The 12,201-nt window shown below is 45.7% G+C and overlaps 1 protein-coding gene across 1 annotated transcript; it reads right to left on the bottom strand.

Annotated features, from left to right (window-relative positions):
* Positions 1–4,182: 4,182 nt before the first annotated feature.
* On the bottom strand, positions 4,183–11,777 carry LOC144480134 (bone morphogenetic protein 2-like). The gene is made up of 5 exons (XM_078199279.1): positions 11,486–11,777; positions 9,757–9,884; positions 8,735–8,845; positions 6,867–7,074; positions 4,183–4,631 (listed from the first exon to the last, which is right to left on the bottom strand). The coding sequence occupies exons 1-5, from the start codon at positions 11,775–11,777 to the stop codon at positions 4,183–4,185; spliced, it is 1,188 nt and encodes a 395-aa protein (XP_078055405.1).
* Between the last annotated feature and the right edge of the window lie 424 nt (positions 11,778–12,201).

Genomic DNA, 12,201 nt, shown 5'->3' with positions numbered 1-12,201 from the left:
TTCCCCATCTCAGTGCTAAACGATCTACCCCTTATTCTGAGACTGTGCTCCCTGGTCCCACAAAGCATTGTGAGAGACCTTGACATGCAGGAGACGGGAGTACATCTGTGAGTGTTGTGCAACATGTTTGGCTGCACGGTGGCACAGTGGTTAGCACTGCTGCCTCACAGCGCCAGGGACCCGGGTTCGATTCCCAGCTTGGGTCACTGTCTGTGCGGAGTTTGTACATTCTCCCCGTGTCTGCGTGGTTTTCCTCCGGGTGCTCCAGTTTCCGGGATGTGCGGGTTAGGTGGATTGGCCGTGCTAAATTGCCTCTTAGTGTCAGGGGGACTAGCTAGGGGAAATGCATGGGGTTATGGGGATTGGGCCTGGGTGGGATTGCGATTGGTGCAGACTCGACGGGCCTCCTTCTGCACTGTAGGGATTCTATGATCTATGATATACACAAGTTGACATTATTAAATATGCCTGAGCTGCCGACAACTGTCAGATTAACTATCCCAGTGCCCAGTGTCAGGCTTTAAAACGGTTCAGAAGCTTTACGGGAGCATTTTATCCCTGAGAGATCCTCGTTTCATTCAATTAGTTACAAGGAACACACACTAAAGATTAACAACATCCCATTAAAAGGCAATTTGTTACTATTGTTGCGAACTTATTGAGAACTTGCATTTACAAATAAGCTTATCACTCCACTTTAAATAACCCGAAAGACATTCCGAGAGGTTATTTTGCAAATATATGTGGCAGACAATCTGTTTGAAACAGGGTTCCAGAAGCAACAGATGGGCTGAATGGCCAGATCTTTCTGGTGTGGTTTGTTAAGAATGGGCATTTGATTTGATTTGATTTATTGTCACATGCTGCCCTTGGAGTGCAGTGATAGTCCCGCCCTTGGAGTGCAGTGATAGTCCCGCCAGTGTTGGAACTTGCACCATCGAACCTTTGTTGAACAGATCTTTGTGTTGCCAAATGTCCATTCATCACTGAAGCTCTGAGATATGCATAAACAATACTAGCATAAACTCTCAAATGATAATCCTCTCTCCCACATACTTGAGAATAATAAAGCATTGCATAAACTCAAGGTCACCAAAAAAACCATGAACTTGGGTGCCGCCCTTATTATGCACTTAAATAGGAGACTGCTATACAAATATAATTGAAAGAATATTAGTTTTTTAACACTCTGTGCAATTGACAGTTTAATACTGAAGAAAGCACAAAAATGTGTGCCAGTTAGGTTGCTCACACATGATTGAGTGCAGAGTGGGAGTCTGAAAATAAAGCAACGGCAACGGTTGCAATAAAACCACACTGGCTACATATTTGATTGTATATTGCACTCCCATAACTTGTACAGTGGCTGTGATAGATGGGCATGATGTGGAGATGTTGGCATTGGACTGGGGTGGGCACAGTAAGAGGTCTCACAACACCAGGTTAAAGTCCAACAGGTTTATTTGGAATCACGAGCTTTCGGAGTGCTGCAGCTCTCCGAAAGCTCGTGATTCCAAATCAACCTGTTGGACTTTAACCTGGTGTGTTGTGAGACTTCTTACCATGATAAATGGGCTAACGGAGCATCATTAGCAAGCAAATTCGTTCCCTTCAGAAGCAGTCATTTATACACCAGCATTTGTGTTTTAACCATTTTGCAGATTTAATACGGAAATATAGGATTGTACCCATCAATGTCTTTGATACCACATTGCAGTGAGCGATTGATAGACTTCTATAAGTTTAGTAAGGCTAGTTTGGCAGCACATTGTTAACAACAGAGAACTTCACAACTGTGGTACAGTTTATTCGGACTGAACTATACCATGGAGCACAAAAAGTGAGAATCAAACATATACGGTTTATCTCAAGCTAAAAGCAAAATACCGCGGGTGCTGGAATCTAAAACAAAAACAGAAAATGCTGGAAAATCTCAGCAGGTCTGACAGCATCTGTGGAGAGAGAATAAAGCCAATGTTTCGAATCTGGATGACCCTCTGTCAGAGCCGAGATGACATTTTGTCATATATATGTCAGTTTAATCATCGGTTTTCTCTTTACAAAGATAGATTTGTTAAAGTTGATTGGGGAAAGTGTAAGCAAATGATCAAATTATAAACTAGGTTGGCATGGTAGCACAGTGGCTGGGGTGACACAGTGGCTGGGGTGGCACAGTGGTTTGCACTGCTGCTCCACAGTGCCAGGGACCCGGGTTCGATTCCCGACTTGGGTCACTGTCTGTGTGGCGTCTGCACATTCTCCCCGTGTCTGCGTGGGTTTCCTCCGGGTGCTCCAGTTTCCTCCCACAGTCCTAAGATTTGATTTGATTTATTATTATCACATGTATTAACATACAGTGAAAAGTATTGTTTCTTGCGCGCTATACAGACAAAGCATACCGTTCATAGAGAAGGAAAGGAGAGAGTGCAGAATGTAGTGTTACAGTTATAGCTAGGGTGTAGAGAAAGATCAACTTAATGCGAGGTAAGTCCATTCAAAAGTCTGACAGCAGCAGGGAAGAAGCTGTTCTTGAGTCGGTTGGTACGTGACCTCAGACTTTTGTATCTTTTTCCCGAAGGAGGAAGGTGGAAGAGAGAATGTCTGGGGTGCGTGGGGTCCTTAATTATGTTGGCTGCTTTTCCGAGGCAGCGGGAAGTGTAGACAGAGTCAATGGATGGGATGTGCGGGTTAGGTTGATTGGCCGTGTTAAATTGCCAATTAGTGTCAGGAGGACTAGAAGGGTAAATACGTGGGGTTGTGGGGAGAGGGCATGGGTGGGATTGTAGTCGGTGTAGACTCAATGGGCCGAATGGCTTCCTTCTATACTGGAGGGATTCTATGAAAGGGATTCGATGATATGATTCTATAAAACTATTGCCGTGACTGAGCCAACTTCATCTGGGTTGCGAATCGTGATAGAAAATATTTTTCTGTTCTGGAATCTTTGGATGAGATTATCTCCCTAAAAATAAAAAGAATCAAACTGAGATTGATCGCGTGTTGTACACAGTCCTTGATCTGGAAGGGTGGCTGCCTTTTCTCCTTCACACTCGTAATAACTATTCAATGTGACTGTTATTACAGTTGGACAGGTGTGAGAAGGGAGGTGGTCTTCCCAGAAATATCAGCATTATTCAGTACTTAACATTAGGAAGAATTAATTTTTCATATGACCGTTGTGACAACCAATAAAATATATATACATCCAGCCATTTCATTACAAGCAATCAATATTGAGCTGTGTGTCCAGGTAATGATAAATGATACTGTGTCTGTATTCAACTAATTAACAGCGCAGTAACTTAATATCATTTTACTCCACTTTGGGGGAAAATTAAGCCCTTCCACTTCTTGTAGATTCTCTGGGTGTTCCTGCTGTCGGAATTTGAATTCGGGATTATGTGGGCAAAAAAGAAACATTTAAGAGGTCTACACAATCCCATTGCACTGTCTGCCCAGTGCAACACTGGATGGCACTATGGCTCAGTGGTTAGCACTGCTGCTTCACAGCGCCAGGGACCCGGGTTCGATTCCCGGCTTGGGTCACCGTCTGTGCAGGATCTGCACCTTCTCCCCCGTGTCTGCGTGAGTTTCCTCCAGGTGCTCCGGTTTCCTCCCACAGTCCGAAAGACGTGCTGGTTAGATGCATTGGCCATGCTAAATTCTCCCTCAGTGTACCCGAACAGGTGCCGGAGTGTGGCGACTAGGGGATTTTCACAGTAACTAGATTGCGGGGTTAATGTAAGCCTACTTCATAGAATCATCATAGAATCCCTACAGTGCAGAAGGAGGCCATTTGGCCCATCGAGTCTGCACCGACCACAATCCCACCCAGGCCCTACCCCCACATATTTACCCGCTAATCCCTCTAACCTACGCATCTCAGGACTCTAAGGGGCAATTTTTAACCTGGCCAATCAACCTAACCCGCACATCTTTGGACTGTGGGAGGAAACCGGAGCACCCGGAGGAAACCCAGGCAGACACGGGGAGAATGTGCAAACTCCACACAGACAGTGACCCAAGCCGGGAATCGAACCCAGGACCCTGGAGCTGTGAAGCAGCAGTGCTAACCACTGTGCTACCTTGCCACCTTGTGACACTAATAAATAAACTTAAACTTAGCAGTAAACTTTAGGTGCTGATTATTGCCAGCACGAATGGGTGAAGGGGAACAGTCAGTCAGTGACATCCACAAGTGACAGCGACCATGTCATCATACTGCTTCAGCACCACATTCTCCTCATTGTCAAAGTAGAGAAGGTTTATGGAATTCAATGTGTCCGGGACACAGCATGGGGTGCCCACCGCTTTGGAAAGTTTCAGCGCATGGATTATAGACTGGACTGTGGCGTGATTGGTGACCTTGAAGCCTTGTCCCAGGGGGAATGGGCAGGAGCCCTGGCAGTAATAGGCACTGTAGCCCCTGGGGGAAATGATCCAGCTGGACCAGCCGATCTGCTCGAAGTCCACATACAGCGGGTGCTTCTGGCAGGGTCGCAGGCGACCCGTGGCGAGGGCAGAAACAGCTCGGATTTTTCTACTCCGTGCCCACCAGGGTGAAGAAAGAATGGCATTTCCATGGGGCAAGGCTGGAACAAGGGGATTCCTCTCCAGTGATGTGTTGTCTCCTAAACAAAGAAGAACCATTGGTTTCATTACAACACCCCCAAATCACACAGAAAAACAGTGATGCAGCACGTTGGCACAATGGTTAGCACTGCTGCCTCACAGCGCCAGGGACCCGGGTTCAATTCCCAGCTTGGGTTACTGTCTGTGTCGAGTTTGCACTTTCTCCCTCTGTCTGCGTGGAATTCCTCCGGGTGCTCCGGTTTCCTCCCACAGTCCAAAGATGTGCGGTTTAGGTGGATTGGCCATGCTAAATTGTCCCTTAGTATCAGGGGCACTAGCTAGGGTAAATGCATGGGGTTATGGGGATAGAGCCTGGGTGGGATTGAGGTTGGTGCAGACTCGATGGGCTGAATGGCCTCCTTCTGCACTGTAGTGATTCTATGATTCAACAAATATACTAGGAGAGCCAGAGATTAGGATGGAATAGAATCAATATATGTATTTTCCTGATTATGAATTGTGATTCAATGTACGCATATGTGTGTGTTTCATAGAATCACAGAATCCCTACAGTGCAGAAGGAGGCCATTTGGTCCATCGATTCTACACTGACCACGATCCCACCCAGGTCCTGTTCCTGTACCCCTTGCATTTACCCTAACTAGTCCCTCTGACACTAAGGGGCTATTTAGCATGGCCAATCCACCTAACCTGGAGTGTGGGGGAACCGGAGCACCCAGAGGAAACCCACGCAGACACGGGGAGAACGCGCAAACTCCGCACAGACAGTGACCCAAGCTGGGAATTGAACCCAAGTCCCTGGCGCTGTGAGGCAGCAGTGCTAACCACTGTGCCACCCTGGTGAATGTAAACATGTATATATTTGTGTATATATATATATATATATACTGTATATAATATAGGGGGCATGGTTAGCAAGTTTGCAGGTGATACCAAGATTGGTGGCATAGTGGACAGTGAAGAAAGTTATCACCGATTGCAACGGGATCTTGATCAATTGGGCCAGTGGGCTGATGAATGGCAGATGGAGTTTAATTTAGACAAATGCGAGGTGATGCATTTTGGTAGATTGAACCAGGGCAGGACTTACTCAGTTAATGGTAGGGCGTTGGGGAGAGTTACAGAACAAAGAGATCGAGAGGTACATGTTCATAGCTCCTTGAAAGTGGAGTCACAGGTGACAGAGTGGTGGAGAAGGCATTCAACATGCTTGGTTTCATCGGTCAGAACATTGAATACAGGATTGGGACGTCTTGTTGAAGTTGTACAAGACATTGGTAAGGCCAAACTTAGAATACTGTGTGCAATTCTGGTCACCCTATTATAGAAAGGATATTATTAAACTAGAGAGAGTGCAGAAAAGATTTACTAGGATGCTACCGAGACTTGATGGATTGAGTTATAAGGAGAGGCTGAATAGACTGGGACTTTTTTCTCTGGAGCGTAGGAGGCTGAGGGGTGATCTTATAGAGGTTTATAAAATAATGAGGGGCACAGATCAGCTAGATAGTCAATATCTTTTCCCAAAGGTAAGGGAGTCTAAAACTAGAGGGCATAGGTTTAAGGTGAGAGGGGAGAGATACAAAAGTGTCCAGAGAGGCAACTTTTTCACACAGTGGGTGGTGATTGTCTGGAACAAGCTGCCAGAGGTAGTAGTAGAGGCGGGTACAATTTTATCTTTTAAAAAGCATTTAGATAGTTACATGGGTACGATGGGTATAGAGGGATATGGGCCAAATGCGGGCAATTGAGATTAGCTTAGGGGTTTAAAAAAAAGGGCGGCATGGACAAGTTGGGCCAAAGGGCCTGTTTCCATGCTCTAAACCCCTATGACTCTATGACTCTATATAATATGTGTGTGTGTGTGTGTACATATTACATCTACAGAGAGAAAAGGACTAATGTAAACATTATGTGTAAATGTATATTGTATATGCATATATATGCATGCAGATTAAATATAGTGCGAGAGAATGACTAAAGTTAACAATTTTCTGTACTAAATATATCCACAAACAGTTTACCATTTTAGATGTAAATAATTGCTTACTACAAAATAATCACAATGAAATGTTTCTTTTTATTTGGAATATAATGCAGCCAGCAGAAAGGCAATGATTGAGGCGTTAAACATTAAACTGTGACGTGTACTATTTGTCAAGCTGAAAACTGGTGTTTAAATCGCCACCTGCTTAAACCAAGAAAGTGATTGGATTGCCCCCGAAATGCTGAGTGCTGCACACCACAGTAGAATTTCCTCCCCCCACCTTCACCTGGTAAAGTGGGTGTGCCGGGGCTCTCGAGGGACCCCCGCCTTCTGTCATCAGTGAATAGCACCAGGAAAGGTTGCGAGTTGTCCTGGTGGTCGCTGCTCTTGGCAAACCGGACCGGGCTCAAATCCAGGGAGTTTCCGGCTGTGGGTACACTGGTGATGATCGTGAATCCGTGGTTGGAGCTGCTGTTCCGAACCCACTTCCACACCTGCTTAAACAAAACAAAGTTAGCGGCCATCGGAGATGGCCTATCCGCACCAAGTGTCCCCTGTGCTACAATAATCCAAATCCCCACAGTAAACCCTGAGAACTTCTCACTTGGAATCATGCAAGACCAGGTGTACATATTGCAGACTATATCTAAAGAGGGTGCAGAGCTAACAGAGGCATATGGTCTCAAAAGTTTTATTCTAAATATATTCATTACGAACAGGAGTAGGCCATTCAGCCCCTTGAGCCCAATCCATCATTCAATAAGGTCCTGGCTGATCCGTCGCCTAACTCCATGGACGGGATTTTCCAGCCGCGCTCGCCCCGAAACTGGAAAATCCATGATCCACCCATCGCCCACTCCAATTCCCGTGGTGGACAGGATGGTAAAGTTCGCCCCCAGGTATCTGCCCTAGGCCTATGTCCCTTGATACCCATTCTCAATAAAAAAAATTGTCAATCTCAGGCTTAAACCTAACAATTGAGCCAACACCCAGCGCTGAAGAGAATTCCAAACCCCCACCGCTCTGTGCGTGTCAAAGTGTTTTCTAACATCTCTCCTGAATTAGCCCTGATTTTTAGATGATGGCTCCTGGTTCTAGAGCCTTCAACCAGTGGAGATAGCTTTATCCTTATCCACCCTGTCCTTCCCTGTAAATATTTAGTAGACTTCTATTAGATCACTCCTCTGAATTCGAGAGAATTTTATTTTTTTTATTCATTTGTGGGACATGGGCGTCGCTGGCTGGGCCAGCATTGATCGCCCATCCCTGGTTGCCCTTGTTCAGAGGGCAGTTGAGAGTCAACCACATTGCTTGTGGATCTGGAGTCACATGTAGGCCAGACCAGGTACGATTTCCTTCCCTAAAGGACATCAGCGAACCTGATGGGTTTTTTCCGACAATGGTTTCATGGTCATCAATATATTCTTAATTCCCGATACTTCTTATTGAATTTAAATTCCACCATCTGTCGTGGCGGGATTCGAACCCGGGTCTCCAGAACATTAGCTGAGTTTCTGGGTCAACAGTCAATGCCACTAGGCCATCGCTTCCCCCGGTCTAATTTGCCTAATCCCTCCATGTAACTTAAAAGGAGCAAAAATAAATAAAAGTGAGGGAATGAAGGCTTTTTTAAACGTATGAATCGGATAACTGTATTTGTAAAGCTAATTAATGAATAGGCCTCTGGATTTATGCTTGGAGTGAGGAATATGTTCTCGAATTCAGAGGAGTGATCTAATAGAAGGCGGCATGGTGGCACAGTGGTTAGCACTGCTGCTTCACAGCTCCAGGATCCCGGGTTCGATTCTCGGCTTGGGTCACTGTCTGTGTGGAGTTTGCACATTCTCCTCGTGTCTGCGTGGGTTTCCTCCGGGTGCTCTGGTTTCCTCCCACTGTCCAAAGATGTGCGGGTTAGGTTGATTGGCCAGGTTAAAAATTGCCCCTTAGAGTCCTGAGATGCGTAGGTTAGCGGGATTAGTGGGTAAATATGTGGGTGTAGGGCCTGGGTGGGATTGTGGTCGGTGCAGACTCGATGGGCCGAATGGCCTCCTTCTGCACTGTCGGGTTTCTATGATTCTATGATTCCTTGTTAGCAGGGAAGGATGATTTCACGAATATTTCGACAGGGTGCCCAATGCTGATCCCAACACTTACTGTCTGAGTGACGGTGAACACTTCCCAGCCTTCCGTGTAGAGCGGGATCCGTTTGGATGAGATTAGGCCGGCCTGACCGCCGCTGCCATCCAATAACTCGCACAGATCCACCTTGTGAATGGCAAACAAAAAAAGAGAGAGGCAGACGTGGAAATTCTCATTTACCCACTCAGGACTGACAGTCAGAATCCAATCTATTGACAAATTATCTAAGATGAACAAAAATGCAAGTGGGTGGGGGGGTGGGGAAAGTGCCCACTCCAGTCCAACACCGGCATCCCCACATCCTTGGGGCGGCACGGCGGCACAGTGGTTAGCACTGCTGCCTCACAGCGTCAGGGACCCGGGTTCGATTCCACGGCTTTTGGGTCACTGCCTGTGCGGAGTCTGCATGTTCTCCCCGTGTCTGCGTGGGTGATGCTCCGGTTTCCTCCCACAGTCCGAGAGACATGCTGGTTAAGTGCACTGACCCGAACAGGCGCCGGAGTGTGGCGACTAGGGGAATTTCACAGTAACTTCATTGCTGTGTTAATGTAAGCCTTACCCGTGACTCATAAATAAACTTTTCTTTACCTTAATTACCCGCATTAACGCTAACAATATCTCAAATTAATGCTCTCACAATTCACAGAAGATACTTTGCCACGCAACTTTTAAAACTCTATGTCCTTTAAAAAGCATTTGGACAGTTACATGGGTAAGATGGGTATAGAGGGATATGGGCCAAATGCGGGCAATTGGGATTAACTTAGGGGTTTAAAAAAAGGGGCGGCATGGACAAGTTGGGCCGAAGGGCCTGTTTCCATGCTGTAAACCTCTATGACTCCATAACTTGCAAATACATTGCTCACATTTTATCCCACAGTGAAATCTCCCCAAGTTATTTTTAAAAGTTATTTTCACAATCTAATTGATAAAGATTCTCCCTCAAGTGTTACCCGAACAGGTGCCAGAGTGTGGCGACTAGGGGGTTTTCACAGTGACTTCATTGCAGTGTTAATGTAAAGTGTGAAATTTCTCACCCTGCACAAGTGAGGGGTGCGCCGAGACCGTCCCTTCAACTTAAAAAGCCTCAACTCAGCTTTGAGAAGTTGCTCATCTCTCCCAACCGAGGTGACATTGAAGTAAAAGTAGGCTTGCTCGCCCTGCACTGGAAGAGAAGGAAAGGCATGTTTGTGTGTGTGTTCGTGAGGGGCAAATACTGTTCCATCCCCCTCCCACTTTCAAATGACAATTAATCTGGGGCAACGTCTTCAGGGTATACACAGTGTACTGTTTTTAAGTTTATTTATTAGTGTCACAAGTTGCCTTACATTAACACTGCAATGAAGTTATTGTGAAAATCCCCTAGTCGCCACACTCCGGCGCCTGTTCAGCTACACCGAGGGAGAACTTAGCATGGCCCATGCTTCACAGTAACTTCATTGCAGTGTTAATGTAAGCCTACATGTGACTAATAAATAAACTTTACCTAACTAGCACGTCTTTCGGACTGTGGGAGGAAACCGGAGCATAGAATTATAGAATTCCTACAGTACAGAAGCAGGCCATTTGGCCCATCAAGTCTGTACCGACCACATTCCCACTCCGGCCCTATTCCCGTAACCCTCATTTACCCTGCTAACCCCCCTCTGACATTAAGGGTCAATTTAGCATGGCCAATCAACCTAACCCGCACATCTTTGGAGTGTGGGAGGAAACTGGAGCACCCGGAGGAAACCCACGCGAACTCAGGGAGAACATGCAGACTCACACAGACAGTGATCCAAGCCGGGAATCGAACCCGGGTCCCTGGTGCTGTGAGGCAGCAGTGCTAACTCACTATGCCACCGTGCCACCAACTTGCCTCCCTAAATCTTTACAATTTCAGAGCTGCTGTTGCAGATATATCAACATCCAACTAGTGTGATATCACCAAATCATGCACTAACCATTAATTACCCGTAAGAAGTCTCAAAACACCAGGTTAAAGTCCAACAGGTTTACTTGGAATTACGAGCTTTCAGAGCCCCCACCATTTGGCTTACATTAACACTGCAATGAAGTTACTGTCATCAGGGAAGTGGAGAGGTATGTTTCACAAACACAGCGTATAGAGATAAAGACTCAATTGCAAGATAATGCCCCCACCATTTGGCCTGGGCTTGGAAAATCCTACTAACTGTTGATTATCTTGCAATTGTGTCTATGTTTGTGAAACCTATCTCTGCACTCACCTGATGAAGAGGCAATGCTCTGAAAGCTTGTGATTTCAAATAAACCTGTTGGACTTTAACCTGGTGTTGAGAGACTTCTTAATGTGCGCACCCCAGTCCAACGCCAGCATCTCCATATCATTAATTGCCTGCATTAACGTGAACAATATCTCAAATTAATGCTCTTCCAATTCTGGGAAGATACTTTGCCACGCAATTTGCTCATATTTTATTCCACAGTGAAATCTCCCCAAATTATTCTTAAAAATTATTTTAATAATCTAATAGATTAGGATTCTCCCTCAGTGTACCCGAACAGGCGCCAGAGTGTGGCAACTAGGGGGTTTTCACAGTGACTTCATTGCAGTGTTAATGTAAGCCTACCTGTGACACTAATAAATAAACTTTAAATTGTTCATTACCTGCTTTCCACACCTATTTTATTCTATTCTAATGAGACTGATTCGAATTTGCTGTTGGGATATGGTAACCTAGGTTCCCATTATTGTGTTTTAAAATATATATATATATATTAAAAATGTGAATTTTTGCAAACCTTTATCCTCAAAGCTTCGCACAATGTTTCCTTCCAACACACGGGGAGTCTTGGGCACGCCATTGGCATCCGAGACGGCGTTGAAGAGATCCAGCATGTACTGTGGGGGTCTCCTGCCGGGAACCGCTTTCCTGGGGAATGCCCCCATCTCGAACACTTCATGGAGCCGCTGGATGGCCTGGGAGAACACCCGCTTGACTGGGATTGTCCCCTTCTCTGCCGCGGCTGGGAGGGAGAGGAGGGAGAGGGGAGACAGCAGAGCGATGCAGTGGCAGATAAAGCGACTGGACATCCTGGGGCTTGGCACTGAGGGCTAGATGTTCACCCTCTGCTGTCCTGGAACACAACACACATCAGTCCGAGAGCAGTGTTCAGCTAACACCAGGAGACAAAAAAGCAGGAACACACTATAAATCAAATGTTCAGTATTTTACCCAGACAAAACATAAAAGGACTCTGCCAGCTTTGTACAAACACTATCAATAGATGACATTATTAAGGGATTTAGGAGATTTTAAAAAAACTGTCACTGTGACATCAGGAATTTGTCCAGATTAGAATTTTGCTTCTAATCTTTAAAAAAAAACATCTTGTTAACCGAGAATGACCCATTTCTCAAAATCTATACAAGATGTGGAGATGCCGGCATTGGACTGGGGTGGGCGCAGTTAAACGTCTCACAACATCAGGTTAAAGTCCAACAGGTTTATTTGGAA

Source organism: Mustelus asterias, chromosome 28 (assembly GCF_964213995.1).
Source record: "Mustelus asterias chromosome 28, sMusAst1.hap1.1, whole genome shotgun sequence".
NCBI classification, from domain to species: domain Eukaryota; kingdom Metazoa; phylum Chordata; class Chondrichthyes; order Carcharhiniformes; family Triakidae; genus Mustelus; species Mustelus asterias.
The sequence above is the reverse complement of the archived record's forward strand: the minus strand, read 5'-3'. Positions and strand labels throughout refer to the sequence as shown.